We start from the raw sequence: 17,505 nt of genomic DNA, 5'->3' as shown, positions 1-17,505 counted from the left end.
ACTAGATGATTTTGATTCGTTTTTCAACCGAACACACAGGTTGGATGACTGATTTGCACATCAGGATCCCTGTGAACCTCCAAAGTTTCCTCTGGCTTCTCCCTGTCCAGGTATAGATCACCATCTTTCAGGTTACACCAGGTCCCCATTCCTTAAAATCTACTTAAAAAAAACAATGTACTCAACATTTTAAAGAACAAAATACAAGATCATTAGTCTAAGGGGTTACAAATATTCACTTTATTATAAATAAGAAATACTGATTTATACATAAAAAATGTGTAGTGTTTTGTTGAACCCCTTTCTTCCCTGGACAAAAAAAATGACCACAAATGACCCCCCTTCCCTTCCCTCTTCTGAACAAGTTGTCCATAAAAGTCCAATATTAGAACACAGTTAACCAAGAGAGCAGAGGGGCACACTACTTCAAGGCCACATGGTTTTCTATGGCAGTTTCCTGGTGGAAAGGGTCTTCAATTGTGGATCAAATAAGCAGAGGTTTCAAAGGTGTCATGAGACCGAGAAGAAACACTGACACAAGTTAGGGGGCAATGAGGCTTTTCAGTGATGGGGTGAATTTAGCTTTTTTTTTTAATGTAAACCCACACAAGTGTCTTTGCTCCTAAATGGGTATGTTACATAGTGTTTCTGGGGAGAGGGTCAGCGAGAGGAAATAAAGAACTGGAGGGCTTGTGACAGCTTATAAACACAACTGTTAGCTATAAATGAACTACCCCTTTCCTCCCTCTGACCTCACTTCCCCATCCTGGCCAGAAATATATTTACAGAGATAAGAAACAAAATAGACATTCAACTTAGTGTTATAATCTGGATACAAAAAATAAAACACTCACAGGAATCAAGCAAATTCAAAATTATTTATAGCACCAGTGTCATTTAAAAAGGGATTTTACTCTCCACATTCTCCCCAAATCGGAGATGATATGCAGAGTGTCCTTCAGAAGAGAGATTGCTGTATAGAAAGACTGGGTGTAACAGAGCTGTGCTTTCTCAGAGCTGCAAGGCTAATGTCACACCAGGGGTCTCACCGCTTGCCATGTCCAGCTTACATTCCATGCAAGTAAAACGTGACTTGTACTGATTTTGAACATATAGAGAGAATAAGTGGCGGGTACTGTATCTATCGCTAGACTACAAGGATATAGAATATGCCTGTGTGACATAAGGCTAAAGGGGAAATGAATTACAAATCAGATAAATTTTGTCAGCAGTGTTTCTCCTTAACAAAAAAAGGCCCAAAATTTGGTCGGATATCACTGTGGGAAGGACAGCTTGGCAGAACTATGACGTTGTGCTACATTAGTAAAGATGTCCTTTTTGGCGGACATGGACAAATACCGAGGTCAGGTAGGCAATGATCTGTGTGTATAAACTTTGACTTGTCTTCTGACATCTATTATAAATGAAAAGGGGCCAACCAACAAAAATGTGAACTTGTCACGGCTGCTGCCCCGTTTTAGTGTAACACACTATATATGTCCAAGAAATAATAAAAAGTGCCAGCCCTTTAAATTACAAGTGATTGAAACACAAATACGTATACACAAATGCAAAAAGAAGTTTAGATCAAATGGAGAGTCCCTATTTACAATTAAAAAAATCCATAAACAATAACAAATTGTTATAGCTAGATCTATAACCTATTGGTATATAGAGATATAATATTGTGTATGTGTGTGTGTATATATATATATTTTAAAAAAACACAATATTATATCTCTATATAACAATAGATTATAGATCGATCTATAACAATTTATATTATTGTTCATAGATTTGTTTGAATTGTGAAAAGGGACTCTTCCATTTGATCCAAGTTTCTGTTTGCATTTGTGCATCTGTATGAAATACTTGTAATTTTAAGGGCTAGTGTGCACCTTTATTTTTTTCTTGCACATAAAAAAACAAAAACACACCTATGCCTGGCTCCTGAATTGCACATTGAATTGTCAAACCTGCCATTTTGAATTTTAAGTATATCCGCAAAAGTTAAAATTACAGTAAAATTCTTAAATGGTATACATTTCTTTAAAACACATTCAAAAAAATATATGAAGAATTAAAATAAAAGGGTTTCTGCACCCTGTTGCTTTCAGGCATGTTGACTCTTGAAAAATTTGAAATGCTTCTTAAGATTGTCCTGATGGTGCAATTATCAAAATTCTCTTCCTTAGTTATTTAGCCGGAGTGCTTCTAAGCACACCTACTAATAATGAAGGAATAGAAGGGGTAGTGCCATTATAAACACCACTGAGACAGCTGTGAAAGATTGATTACCCGCTTCAAGAGACAACAGTGCATAAAGCAAGTGCAAGACCCACTGTAATTTCTTCTTAAGATTATTCTATTTGGGGTCTTCGAAAAGCATTCTGCAGAAACTTTTTTTTTTTTTTTTGTAAATTTAACAATGGAGTAACAAACATTATGAATTTGACCATGCTGGCAGTCTACGCCACACAGAAAGTATTCTAAATGTACCAAATTTGGTGTGATCTTAAAATGTTTTTTACTAGCTGACTATAAAACAGAACTAGTCATTGAATTACAATGGGCAAAACCTGCAATGGGTGAGTATTTCACCTGAAAAGTTATAATACAGAATGAAAGATCAGTTCCTTTCTTTGTTGTGAATAGTGGCTATTTTAATAATTATAATAAAATAAGAATCTACTATACTACAGAGTGCAGAAATCTCAAATATATAGCTATGGACTGGATATAAACACCTCCTCTGATACTGCTGACATATAAACTATTGTAAAAGGAATATATACATTATGGCAACTAAATAAAAATATTCCAGTGGATCTTAAATTGGCAGGGACAGGAGTCACCTCTGGCTGCTGGTTACCTATAGACTTCATTTGGCTTTATGACGGGTAACTTGTTTAAATCTTGCTACAATTATATCTGGTGACCTCTTGCTACCGTGCCATGAACACTTTGCTCATTGATAAATCCTGAGAGCCCTTTAGGGTACAGTTCTGAGATGCCAAGGCATTTATATGACCTGTCTTAATGGCTTGTCCCAGCTTCCATGCAGCTTCATTTACAGCAATGCTTTCAATTAATGCATTAAACTAGCTTCACTGCAAACAAGGGTATTTTATTCTAGTCTCCGATTTTGGGGCCCTTCTATACAGCAATGAACAGAAGCCTGTACTCTTATCATTGTCAGGGATAATACTGACTGTGTGGCTAAGCTTTAGGGCAGGAGGCCAGGCAGTAGGTTAGTTGAAGGGAATGGAAGGCAAGAGGAGTGTATTACAAGGAACACGTGGCATCCCGCTAATTTTCTGGAGCAATTAGGCCCTAATTTTCCAGAAGGAGAAAAGCATAGCTTTATTAACCACTTCTGTGCCACAAGGCACTTGAATGTATTGCATTGAAGAAATAGCTACTGCTGAAGCGGTTAACCCTTCCTAGAAATTGTCCCTTGGCTAACACTGCAAACCACCTTGTGTGGTGGCCCAGTGGTTGTGTAGAGGCCTGGAAATGGCTTGCTCTCTCATGGTTATATATTTCTCTGGAGGAAGGAGAGCAGCAAGCTCAGACAGATGCCTCTGGTATATTCGGTACAGTACACAGTTCAGGTGAAGTAATATATTTCCAATTATGGCCCCCCATACAGTTCAATATTTTGGAGGGCGCAGTGTGAATGGCGTGTAGGACAGACAAGTCTGGGATTGGTGAGTAATAAGGCACTTCACAGCCAAAACATGGAGGTTGGTGAGGAAGGAAGTTTGGCTAAGCTCCTCCCTTTCTTCCCAGAGGCATTAGGGCTTCTCGATGATGGGAGTGTTGTAGCAGCCAGGAGGCAGTGTGTTTTTAATGTCCTCAAGGTTATTGATGTCTTTAATGATCTGGTCAATATCTTGCTGATAGGAAAGTAGTGCTGCGTCCTGCGACCGTGCCGACTCCTCCAGCTGTGCCACCTTCTTGTCTAGATCGCTGTCACGGAGCTGGGACTTGGCATCCTCCAATGTCCTTTCCAGCTCATTAAGCTTTGATACATCCACAGAATCCAGCTTACCTATTATTCAAATAAAGAAAAATTATACTTTTTAATCACTGAAAATGGAATGCTACCTATTTTTTTTTTTTTTCGCAAAGTTTGGGTAGATGTTGCTGCTATCCTAGCACTTAAATGGCTTAAGAGCCTTTGTTGTTAGCTGCATCCAGTTCCCTAGAAATCCCTCAACTATGGGCACAGATGACAATGTAGTACAAATAAGCCTGCCCATCCTTCTAAAGCTGTACATCTTAACTCATGCATACAAAGCTCATAAAGATGTATATCTCAACTCATACATACAAAGCACCCATGAGACTCTCAGACAATTAGTTACCAAGCTGGTTGAGCAGATCATTGATCGTTGTGAGGACACTGTTGACTGATTGTTTTGCTTTCCTGGCATTTTGTTCAGCTTCTTCTGCTGCGTCAGTGGCCTGGAGGAAGGTAAAAGCCATTATACACAGGTGGGCATGCAATGAAATTCCCCCAATTTTCCATCTATCTTCAGAAAGCTTACCATGTTAGCCATCATCATATCATTGTCTGCTTCAGACTGCTTCTTTTTCAGCTGGTTCTCAGCATCTTGCAGTTGACGCAACATGTCCTGCAGCTCTCCGTCCAAACCCGTCACATCCTGGTATGTTTTGTCGGCATCTGCTTTGGCTGCAGCAGAATCCTATATGTGGATAACAGAGATGGTAAAAAAAAAAAACACAAAAGTGAATAAAAAAAATAAATAAAAAAAAAGGACAATGTTTGACGTATGTTACACTTAAAACATTCATACGAGAAACCATAAAGGCTACCATGGGCGATTTTCTAAAAATGTCAGTTTCCAGCCTAGTATAGTGTCCTCTGTTCTCAGTATAAATTGAGTCACTTATCTCTTCCAGGTATTCGGGAAAGTCAGAACTTCTTATGTGCATACTTGTTCTGGGTGACACAAAGCACTGAAGCAATAGAATCAGTATGACAGCAATGAAACTTGCATTTTGTTTTTCAGGAAAAGTTCGCTTTAAAGGGGTTGTAAACCCTCAAGGTTTTTCACCTTAGTGCACTCTATGCATTAAGGTGAAAAACCTTCTGTGTGCTGCCGCTCCCCAAAGCCCCCCTTTTATTTACCTGACCCCAATCTTTCCAGAGATGAGAATGAGCCCAGAAGCTCCAGCCGCTGTCTCGGATCCTCATTGGATAGATAGCAGCAGCCATTGGCTCCTGCTGCTGTCAATCAAATCCAGCGACACAGAGTCAGGGGGACAGGGCCTAGTCCTGCTGTCTGTGTCAATGGATGCAGCAGCAGGACTCGGGAGAGTGCCTGCACAAGTGTCCCCTTGGAATGCGGGTCTCCAAGGGGGAACTAGATGCAGGGAGGAGCCAGGTATCTGCATGTCTCTGTCTCTACACAAAATAGGTTTGTTTCTGAATTTAGGACCGTTACATTTCAAAATGTTCATTAGGACATTTTCCTTACTGCACTTTCTACTTCAGCAAAGTGTCAACTGTATGTGGACAGGGATATTAAAGTAGAAAAAATATATATAATTTTTTTTGGATTTAGCAAGAGAGGGTTATAGCACGTCAGATTTTTTTGTGCCATCTGTGTCTCATTGTGGAGATTTCCCTTCACTTCCTGTCCCAATGCCAAACACGATGTGAGAGGAAATCCATGCAAATTAAGGAAATTCCTTGGCCTCACAGGTCAGCAGGACTAATGTCCCCATTGAAAGACTTCCTCTCTATTATTTTTCTGGGGACAACCCAAAATTTGGGAATCTCAACGGGGTTACAGACAACAATAAGTGAAAACGTTCCTATCCCTTTGCACTCTATCCAAAACGAAAAAAGATTTGCCTTTAGTTATACGGATATGGTCTGTACATGCGATCCGAAAATCGGACGGAAAATACTGCTTTCGAATCGATCATATGATAATCAGATCGTTAGTATAGAGCTTTTGTGAGCCGATTATGACAGTTTAAATGATATTATCCAATTGGACAAACACAAAATATTTTTTCATAGGATACCAGATTGTATGATTTTCTTTTAATCAGTACCATTATCGTCCGAAAATACAATAGAAATACACTACAACAGGTGACATCACTTTTGTTTTTTTATTCTGTTGTACGAGAATTTTCGCACCTTCAGTAACCTCCATCCATTTTCGATATGCAACTAGCATGCAAAAAAAAACAAAAAACGATCCGTCGTTCGATTTTCAGATTGTGTGTTCGGCTATTAGTCAGCAATGTCTGTTTACAACAATGAAACAGACTCATCAGTGTCAGAAAGGAGAACTGTCTGTGTTCCCAATAAAAGCCATATTAAGAATCTAAAATGTCAAACCTACACCAAAAGACCAGCAAGTAGTTATCGGACAGGCTGGTAGTAGCACCACAGACAGTTCTTTTTCAGATACTGCTAAAGGCCCAGTCTACATGTTACCCTTCACCCCACAACTCATCTAATACACAGCTCCGTGGCCAAAAAGTGCACGAGATCTGTAATTTATATCCAACATGCACATATCACAGCCAGAACCCTCTGCATGGAAATAGCTAGTGATATTTTTATCACTTTTTTTAATTCTGTTCAAAGTCTGTGTATAGGGAGATTTTCATGGATGTCCCAAAGCGGCCTTGGGGGCATTAGCTCTCCTAAAGGTCTCCTACCTTCTGAATAGTAGGACAGGAGTGTGGGTATCACAACAGTAGCAGATAAAAATGACAAATATTTTGGCAGGTAAAACGGTAATATTTGGATCCACGTCAGATTATTATGAGATGACATCTTAAAACAAACCTACGCTTTGCCCATTCAGGGAAATGTGCTAAGTTTGTACCGAGAACTTCTAGGTATGGCGGAGTCCATAGTCCTGTGTAATCTTTAGGTTTACTTTAAAGAGCCACTCCAAGCAGAGAGCCGGGGCATTGCGTGTATAAGGCAGCAGTGCGATTCAGGGGGAGGGCAGAAAGCCGGAGTATGGTGTGTATAAGACAGCAGTGTGATCCAGGAGGAGGAGGGCAGAGAGCCCGAGGATTGCATGTATAAGGCAGCAGTGTGATTCATGGGGAGGGCAGAGAGCCGGAGCATTGTGTGTATAAGACAGCAGTGTGATTCAGAGGGAGGGGGGGCAGAGAGCCGAAGCATGGTGTGTGTATAAGGCAAAAGTGTGATCCAGGGGGAGGGGGGCAGAGAGCCGAAGCATTGTGTGTATAAGGCAACAGTGTGATCCAGGGGGAGGGGGACAGAGAGCCCGAGCATTGGGTGTATAGGGCAGCAGTGTGATCTAGGAGAAGGGCGCAGAGAGCCTGAGCATTGGGTATTATAGGGCAGCAGTGTGACTCGGGAGGAGGGGGGCAAAGAGCCTGGGCATTGTGTGTACAAGGCAGCAGCGTGATCCAGGTTGAGGGGGCAGAGAGCCGAAGCATTGTGTATATAAGACATGTAAAAATCATATTAGTGATCCAAGGGATTCAAAATTGTGAGTTTAGTGGTCCGTGAGGTATGAAAGGTTGGCCACCACTGACCTAGCCCACTACAACCAGACTGGGAAGCCCTGTCCTACTGTACCGTAGGAGGGAATCACAATTTCCTATTAAATTACACTGTTCTTGGCGACCTCTCACTCCCTGTAAACTACATAGGGCAATGATCTGAGCCTAGAACACTTTGCATAAGATTATAATTTATGCATTTATAAAAGCATAACGCCAAGTAAACACATTTTTCAGCCTCCGAGCTTGCAGACTGCGTCTGTATGAGTGTGCTTAGATTTCCCTTTTGGTGCAGAGCAACCTCCTCCAGCTTGCACTCTTATTAATGTGCAGATAGCAAAACTGCCTTGTTTTCCTGAAAACTCAGCCCACAAGCTTACAATTAGATGTGCTGTTTTTCTGCTTTGATTGGACAGAACAGAAAATAGATCCTAAGCTGATAATAACTAGATGGGAAAGCTTGCCATTTCTGAGAAATACTCAGCAGACCAGATGTGTGCAGCGTCAGGAGAATGAAGCACTTTCATCTCAGACATTAGACAAGCAGAAAACACAGGAGGAGGCAATATGGGACACAGACACCCTAGTATATCTACCCTCTATTTATCAGGTGCTTCTTTACTATGTGATTATATAGCACTGCCTATGAAGGGAGTTTTTCAGCTGCAGAAAACTACTTTACGTTCTTGTAAATGTAACTTTACATACAAATAATGAAGAAAACCATAGACAATACACCTGCTAAAAGGTAGCCACAGGCATGAGATAATCATGGGCCAATTTACAAAGATCAGCCATAACACTGACCCACTGTCAGGTAAAGTGAATAACACTGATTATCTCGTTACAATGGTACCTGAAAGTGGGCAGGATATGTTAGGCAGCAGGCAAGTGAACATGTAGTCCCTGAAGTGGATTTGTTGAAAGTAGAAAAATGGGCAGGTGTAGAGATTTGAGTGACTTGACAGATAAATCACTTTTCTTTCACAAGATGTGGATGGCAGGGGGTGTGTGCCTCTCTTACCTGAAGAAGAGATGGCACCAGGATGCAGAATGGGAAATCTGATTCATGGAGGCCCCACCTCATAGGCCTTTGACTGGTGCCAGATACCACAGTGTGCCTACTCAATATTAGGTGGGTGGTCATAATGTTACGGCTGATCTGTATATATCTTCAGGTATTAGCATACACCACTCACTGACTGAACTGTACACTATGCCTGCAGTCTCTGACCATCTTTTGTATCATGTCTGCAGTCTCTGACCATATGTAGATTAGCAATCATCTAACCAATCATTCAGGGGCTGGACATTTTGACCACTCTCTAATGTGTACTGCAAGGACATTGACCACATTAGAGCAGCACCTATCTTTAAACAGTATCCTATTTCAATTAAGTATGATTGCACAGTACTGTTGTCTAATCAGCACCACCTGTGTAAATTGTATTCTGGAACTGCCACAATCCTCAGACCGGAGGCTAGGAGGTCTTGTGATATTTCAGACACAAAAAAAGTTTGCAACAGGCCAGGAGAGACTGCCGACGTCACATGGCCAGCATTCCAGGAAAGTCTTTTCAGTCCAGTATTCTGAGTTTGTGCTTTTGGTTTTCCACAGGATCCTGCTGAAGATTACCCGCAGAAACCTAAGTGCTCTGCAATAAGCTGTTTTTAAAGATTGTAGGTGATGAAGTTTTACTTAGCCGAGGCCTACTGAAATAAGTGCTAAAGCAGAAAACTGCATGTATTGTGCATTTTTGTGCGTTTGTAGTACCTCTGGGAATTTAGTTTCATCAGCATCGCCATCATCCATAGATATGGACAGCTATGGCCAGGAAAATCCATGGTTGCTCTGCATTTTCCTTTTGGGAGGATCTTATAATCGTAGTGAAATGCAACCAACACTTTGCTTACCTTTTGGACAGCATTTGCGATCTTCTCAGCCTCCTCTGCTTTGCTCTTTGCTCCTCTGGCATCAGCATTGGCGTTGCCTAGTGCGCTTTCAGCTTGGCGAGTCTTATTGTTGGCTTCAGCGATGATCTGGTTGATGGCAGGGATCCTCCGCAGAGCTGCTTCAGCTGCTGTTTTATTGTCATTCACTCGCTTGTCAAAGTCTGAGTTAGAGAGGAAGAACAGTTACATCATAAGAAATAAAAGAATGAAAAGCAAGAATGACATTACCTTCTTTGACTCATTCCAAAAGGGAATCTAAACAGAATTAGATATATATATAAAATCTTCCTAACCTCTCAAGTTGTTCAGTATGTCGTTGGCCTCTTGCAGTGTGGTACGACCTTTCTTTGCTGCCTCCTCAGCTTGGGCTTTTGCGGCATCCGCTCGAGCAAGTAACTGATCAGCAGTCTAAAGAGGCAAGGAAAAGACGTGAATACAGACCAGCCTGGGCACAGCGGGTCAAAATAAATAGAAAGCTCAGTGCAGATAAAAACATCTACTTAACATGGGTGAAAGCAGTTCTATTTATGAAAAAGCAAGGAAAATAAATAATTTCAAACAAGAAAAACACAAATACCTTAAAATGGAGCCAAGAGCACTAATGTAAAAATAACTGCTGGCAGTAGACTTTTAAAACGTCTGAAAAAGAAAGCTAGTAGCCAATTGGTTGCCATGCGCAGCTGCTCCAAATTCTGGCTGATCCAACCTTCAAAAATTCCCCTCACTGTATGGCTCTTCTCTGTAATAAAAGCTCTTCTTCTAAAGGTTTACCTTTCTTGGAGAAATTGCTGCTCTCGTCTCTCTCCAATACTACTCAAACAAAAGCCTAGGCCAGGGAGTACTAAATTAAAATTCACGGAGGTCCGGTTAGTAAAATTTTCTTCTAGCATAGGTCCGAACTGCAATCTTTCACATTACAGCACCCTCCCCTCTTAAGCGTTCCCATCTCTGAAACCACTTGTCATCTGCATCTCTACATGAAATCACACATGTTCTGGACCCGCAGCGGAACACGGCACACTTTAGCATGTGTCCTCAGTCGCCCTCCACCTCGTTTCACTATAGTTCTCACACCCCCTTGACATAAACCCCCTCTAACAGTACTGTTCTAACCCCCCCCCCCCCCCAATTACTATCCTCAGTCCCCCCATCCATATAACTGTTCTTAGACCCCCACCATATTACAATTGTCAGCCACCCCCAATCCCTCTCCCGTCCCCCATTTCTGCCATCAGCCCCCTTTCCATTACTGTCTTCAGCCTCCCCCTACATTACTGTCCTCACTTCCCCCGGTAAAGTACTCAACGCCCCGCCCCCCATTATACATTACACTGCCCCCCCCCCCCATTATACATTACACTACCCCCCCCCCCCCCTTAGCTCTGCCACATTATCACCCTTCACACTAATGTCCTTAGCCCATCTTATACAGATGGAAGGGCGGGAGGCACAGCAAGTCTGAATGGAGGGTGAGCGCTGAGAACTAGTGATTGGTTGCTAGGACCACCCGACATCCTAGCAACCAATCACCTCCTTGTTTACCTCAAGCAGCTCCCTCAATCCCCCCAGAACTGTCCTGTCTCCCACTGTCGGCTCTGCAAGGATGACAGTGGTAATGGTTGGAAGAACAGGTTCCTAAATGGTGCAACCAATGCTGTCCAGATGGGACAGCGATTGGGTCCGGATCTAGACCGTGGTTCACCATTTACTGATGCCTGGCCTAGGAATTTGGTCATGTAATCTCTTTTAAAGTGAAGCTTCATGGATCAGACTAGATCAGGGATATGCAATTAGCGGACCTCCAGCTGTTGCAAAACTACAAGTTCCATCATGCCTCTGAGTGTCATGCTTGTGGCTGTCAGAGTCTTGCTATGCCTCATGGGACTTGTAGTTCTGCAACAGCTGGAGGTCTGCTAATTGCATATCCCTGGACTGATGATCCTTCCCTTTAGAGCAGCATTGGAAAAGGCTTGTATCAGCATTTACTGTATATATTGAAGTCATTCTAATACAGATATAGGTACAGATGTCCCACACAATAAAAACTAACAAAACTCCCAAGTAGTTCAGGAATTGCCACAGTGGTTGGCAGTGAGAAGAGATAGGCCAGTAATCTGGGGCTTCATCAGAGTGTTACAATAGATATTGGGATGCAGTTTACTTATGTATTAATATTGTTTGGTTAGCACTGTGATCTGTACAGTTTTAAGGGAACTTGGGATACCTGTATGATTTCAGTCTTTTTGTATTTCTGCAATCTTAAAAAAAAAAACTAACAAAACTTAACCTTACTAATTAACAAGACATGATGATGCTTTCATCAATACTCAGTATGAAAGCATACACCTGATTCACACAGTCTTATCAGTAGGGGTTTCTTCCTGCTACAAACTGAGTTACTCTAGTGTATTTCTTATTACAATACAACTTCATTTACTGTATATATACTTGAGTATAACCCAAGTTTTTCAGCTGAACCCCCCCCCCCCATCGGCTTATACTTCAGTGAGGGTCTTGAGTGAGGGTGCAGCCTCACTGTGCCCATCTGCAGCCGTACCTTTGATTACTAAAACAGCAGGTGTCTCCCGCTGTGTTATGCAGTCTGTTCGGCGGCCGTCCATTGTAACAAAGCCTCGTCACCTCCTCGTCCATGATAGAGGAACACGGATACAATGCTGGGAAACTGTATCAGTGTTCCGTCTATCATGGACAAGGAGGAGGCGAGGTTTTGTTACAATGGACGGCCGCTGAACAGACTACATAATACAGCAAGAGACACCCGCTGTTTTAGTAATCAAAAGGTACGGCTGCAAACGGGCACAGTTTACCCAGTAGCTGCTGCATTTTCCCTTAATACGTTTTCACCGTTTTTTGTGGTAAAACTAAGTGCCTCCGCTTATATTCGGGTCGGCCTATACTGGAGTATATACGGTACTTTTGGGAGTAGTCCTTTAAACACTCTAAATTAATTCAAATGTTCCCACTAACATGTACGAGGAGAAAAATGACATTCTTGGCTCACACTCTGACATACCATAACATGCAATGCTGTATAGATGGAAAAGCCTCAGGGCAAACCATGTCAAATTTCAAAGCAGGTGGTGATATTACAGAGGGGATTTTCGCTCTATTTACTAGACAACAGACTTAGTACAACAGGTTGGATGGAATATATCTAGGTGGTCTCGCGTGACAATAATGAGCTTCTGAACATCTGTATACATTTAAAAGTAAAAAAAAAAACAACAACAAAAAAACTATAAAATAAAATAATTAAGACCTCATGCACCTCATGCTTTGGGCATTTTTTTCTTTTTTTTTTTATCACTTATTCCTGTTACAAGGAATGTAAACACCCCTTGTAATAGGAATAGAGCATGACAGGTCCTCTTGATGGGGAGATGTGGGGTCTATAAGACCCCCTCTCTCTCCTCTAGGCAGGAAAGGCTGAGATCAAAATAAATAAATGATCTCGGCTTCTCCAGCCGAGTCCCCAGCAATGTTTACTTCCGTCGGCCTGGACGTGATGGCATAACATCGTGCCCAGGCCTCCGAGAGTCAGGGACCATCTGCCCCTCGGAATTCTCTATGGCTAACTTCCAGGGGGGCAGGGGATTCCTTCTCTGGCTTGCCGATTTCATGGGCGAGCCGGTAGAAGAACCGGAGGGTGGCGGGGGGATTATTTGTCCACTCCCACCACCTGTAAGAACGATTAAGCAGCTGAAAAGCTGCTATGATTGTTCTTATGGTGCAGGGAATCATTTGCAGAAAAAAATGATATCTGAATGATGCCTGTAGCTGCACCCATCATTCAGATATCCCCCTGAAAGCCCAGGGTGTCATATGATGTACCGCGGAATGGAAGTGTTTAAGCAGATCTAAACACTAGCCAGGTGACATTGAGGTTGCTAAAGCATTTTAATTCAAACTACCATTAGCTTTTTTCCATAAAATACTTATTTTCCTCCTTTTTCAGTGTCTCAGTGCTGAAGATCTCCTCTAGTCATTTCCGGTCTACAAGTTCTCAATCTAGTTGTGGCTGCACATAATTGCAAGACCGGTTTCTGGATAATGGCAATGGTGGACAATGTGTGTTATAAAAGCTACTCGTAAGTCTGCATTAGGACTTTTGTGACAGAAGGACAACACAGGAGCACAACTGGGAGACCGATGTCCATGGTGACACCAGAATGCTAGTGTGGTGGTCCACTTTAGGAATGAAAAAAACAAACATGCTGTACTTTTCTCAGATAGTCACTACCAAATGATGTATAAACCTGTGTGTCAGGGGGCTTTAAGAATTAGCAGAGCATATATGTCACATGACATGAAACCCCAGAAAGAAACAGGACATGGACCCACCTGCTGTTCACTTTTGCCTTTGTCAAGCAAACGTTTGACTTCCGCCTCCCGACCCCTCATGTCATCTCGCAGATCTTCATAATCTTTCAATTTCCTGTCAATCAGCATATCCAGCTCTTCAGCCTCCTTCTGAATTTTTCCAGCCTCATTCTGAAAAGTAGCAAAACAATTAGCAGAAAATATATGTCCTTATTCAACATACAGCTTTTAAGCCCTCATACTACACTGCTAAGCAATTACTGAATTGTGAGACTAGAACTGGTATTTGGGAGTGGAATGTCAAACAGATTTCCTATTTTCAGCTTTCATGTGATAGACCACTTGAAGACCAATTATGAATGGTGGGGGACATAACGTTTTATTGTCAATTACACGTTTTCCATGAATGGTATTCGCCACCTTTTTTGCATGATACTGCTCAATTTACAGTGATTGGATGTCCATCAGCTACAATTCTTCCAACAGTCTACGGACTGTTCTTTTAATATTTCAATAGACTACAACAACAAAAACAACATTTCCATTTAACTGACACATTTTCTAACCATTTAGGACATCATATTTTTATTAAGGTGATGTTCCACAGATAAAAAAAAAAAGAAAAAAAATAATAATTAAAATCCCCCCCCCCCAAAAAAAAAAAAAAAAAAAAAAAAAAAAAAAAAAAAAAAACTCGCTTCAAAGTGCCTGTTGCTAGAGGGTCCCTCGTAGTCTGCCTCCATCAGTGCCTGGGCTGGTAAAATCACTTCCCCTCGGCACAGGAAGGGCTCAGCTCTGCCCCCTACCTTCTGTCAGACATCTGGGAACTGTGTGGCCAATCAGGGTGCGCTGCGCCGCTCACGCATGCGCAGTGGGTGCCCGGCTGTGTGCCCACAGTTGCAATGCAGGCACAGCCGAGTGGAGGGGGGGGGGGGGGGGGGGGACGAGCAGGGCTTCGATCCCCCCACATCGCTGGACCCTGGAAAAGGTAAGTGTCCGATTATTAAAAGCCAGCAGTTGCAGTATTTTTTTTGGAACCTCCTCTAAGCCAGGTTGTTGGATTAAACAACTTTGTTTGCAAGTGTTTATTCTTGATCCCTCTAAGGATAGTTTCAAGCAATTGCAGGTGGTTGCAGGAATCGCAGCAGTTGCTGCACCTGCAGTCAAAGTGCAGAGCTCTTTAAAAATGCACAAAGCTGCCATTTATCCTTAATGGCACCCTCAAGCATCTAAAAATGCAGTGCATTTGTGGGTGTGAGAACTGTAAGGAAATCACATGGTGCTTTTGCTGCTGTATTTTTTAAATGCTGCAAGGACAGCAGCCTATTCAAAGAAATGGGCTGCCGTGCCTGTGCAAACGTGGGCTGCAAGCCCGCAAAAGTGTGAATCTAAACTAGGGCCTCATTCAAAAGCGTACTCGTATACCTGTCAAATTGGGGGGCAGTGGCTATGTCCGTGCAACCGCTGCCTCACAACTGACTTGAGAATGGGACTGTTTGTACAGAACAACTGTGCATCCCATGGGGTAAAGCAACGGCAATCGCACAGGTGTACGCTTAAGTATGTCCATTTTAACTAGGCCTAATTATGCAGGCTCTATATACTATAAAACTACTACTGTGTGGAAACTTTAAACCTGTGATATGCAGAATGTGAACACTGCACACAGGCCTGCAGACTACAGTGTGTATGGCGTCTACATGAACCTATTGCTTCATTTCTTCATGAAAAGCTCAAAGGTCCATTTTCAGATTTTCCACTGACAAGTATGTGAGATGTGAAACCTGTACATCTGATCTCATTTAGTCAGTGCAATTTCCAAAGACATAATGACTGCATACACTTTCTTCTATATATTTTTCTGCACAGATCAAAGGACAATAAGATAGATTATGAAAAACCTTTGCTAGATCTGGATAACATCTTCCCATCACATTGCCTGTAGAAGATTTAATGGCTGCGATTCTCCATACTACAATTCAAAAGCTAATCATTAATTCATTAACTTCCTCTAAGTAATCAGTATTCATTCATCTTTGGAAAGGCAACATTACAAACCTATTTGTGTGCATTCCCACAGCACCTGCCCAGGATTAAATAATCATTAACCTACTACTATAAATCGTTCACTATTAACCCCCATTTATCATCAAAATATGGGCAAGCACAGATGTAGATATTTAGTATGAAAAACTGCAAAACTTTCCCAACACACAATTTATGTAAAAGACTGCAATGCTGAGCAATAAATAGGTTACTACATTATTTTCACAAGCAATGTCACAGAATCCAGAATCCCAAGAGCTTACAATAACCCTATACAGTATAACTTATTGTTTTTTGAACCACTCCTCTAAGAATAAGGCCCTGTTCACACTGGTGCGACATGCGCTGTGACTTCGAGAGCACACATTGCATGACAAGTTGCGCCCCGTTAAGTGCAATGGAACCATTCTAATAGGAGCAACTTGAGTCGCTCCAACATGGAAAAAAGTTCCTGTACTACTATTGGTGCAACTTCGGCATGACTTACATTGACCTAAGTCGCGTTGGGATGTCGGCTTCAAAGTCGTGGCTGTGTGAACCAGGCCTGAGGCTGCAGATCAGAAGTTCTTTTTTTTTTTTTTACACTTAAGTGCTTCGCCTGGGTCAGCAAGTCAAAAAATACCGAACACAGCAAAAGGAGGACAGGAAACAGTTTAGGAGGTCAGCAATAGTATTATGTATCTCCCCCAAGACAGGTCTTCATAAAAGGATTGTCCACCGACAATTACATAAAAATAATGCTGAAAACTGGTAACCCCTGCTCACAGAAATCTCTCCACACGTTGGAAGTTAGAGCTGCTGATGCAGACAGAAATACCTATCTGTGCAATGTCCCTTTTCCAGATTCTGTTATGTAACCAAAGTTGGAAAAATGGCCTTGCTGAAAATAAACTACCCATACTCTAAATGTTTTTTTGTTTTTTTTTTGCAATTTTATGCCTAAACTGAAATTGTGGCCCTTAACTATATGGTGCTGGCATTATACGCTATACAAGCTGTAAAAACAGGTCCATAGATTATATATAAATGAGGGTTAACTTGCGTATGGCCAGTACACAGGTCTATTGTCTCAGGGTGGCATTTACCTGCAATGCTGTGGTATCAATTGGAGGAATGCTAGTAAGGTTGGCATAGATCTGCAGTGCCCGATTCCCTGCTTCTTCAGCCTCTGCATGCACTTTGGTGGCCTGCTTCTCCAATTCCTTGGCCAGATCCTTAGCCTGATTGTACCTGATGAGTACAGGAAAGAAAGGTTTACATATGTAGAAGGGGATTTTTGCTAATAAAGAAATGCAGCAGGGGTAGTACAGTACTCCAATTTAATGTAACAGGTTATAGATGGCACAACTCACTTCTTATTCAGTTCTTCAATATCAGCTGCAGTCTGGTTCTCTGCAGCCAGAGTCTTTAGTAACAGACGGTAAGCTTCATTTGCTGTGTCGTTGGCTTCCTTGGCAGCCTTTTCAATGTCCCGTGCTTCCTGTGTGTGCCTGGGAAGAGCAAATTGAAGAGTTAACCAGGAGAAACCGTCTGAAGAATGTGTATGAGAAATTGCTGAGCCATGTCGCCTCTAGCTTGTCTTTAACCTACTTGCGGCTGGCCCTTCACATAAAGCTAGGCCAGTCTAGG

The 17,505-nt window shown here is 41.9% G+C and overlaps 1 protein-coding gene across 1 annotated transcript in view; it reads right to left on the bottom strand.

The window, feature by feature from the left end:
- Positions 1–218: 218 nt before the first annotated feature.
- LAMC1 (laminin subunit gamma 1) overlaps positions 219–17,505 on the bottom strand; it is a 168,524-nt gene continuing 151,237 nt past the window's right edge. Inside the window, exons 21-28 of the mRNA XM_077453129.1 lie at positions 17,229–17,366; positions 16,962–17,106; positions 13,852–14,001; positions 9,783–9,897; positions 9,451–9,650; positions 4,554–4,712; positions 4,371–4,470; positions 219–4,054 (exon numbers count right to left, since the gene is read on the bottom strand). Of these exons, the coding sequence (XP_077309255.1) occupies positions 3,798–4,054; positions 4,371–4,470; positions 4,554–4,712; positions 9,451–9,650; positions 9,783–9,897; positions 13,852–14,001; positions 16,962–17,106; positions 17,229–17,366 (1,264 nt within the window). The 3' untranslated portion in view covers positions 219–3,797. The remainder of the gene's footprint in view (positions 4,055–4,370; positions 4,471–4,553; positions 4,713–9,450; positions 9,651–9,782; positions 9,898–13,851; positions 14,002–16,961; positions 17,107–17,228; positions 17,367–17,505) is intronic.

This window comes from Lithobates pipiens, unplaced genomic scaffold (genome assembly GCF_037356315.1).
Source record: "Lithobates pipiens isolate NorthernLeopardFrog02 unplaced genomic scaffold, aLitPip1_a1.2 Scaffold_23, whole genome shotgun sequence".
In the NCBI taxonomy this organism is placed as follows: Eukaryota; Metazoa; Chordata; class Amphibia; order Anura; family Ranidae; genus Lithobates; species Lithobates pipiens.
The sequence above is the reverse complement of the archived record's forward strand: the minus strand, read 5'-3'. Positions and strand labels throughout refer to the sequence as shown.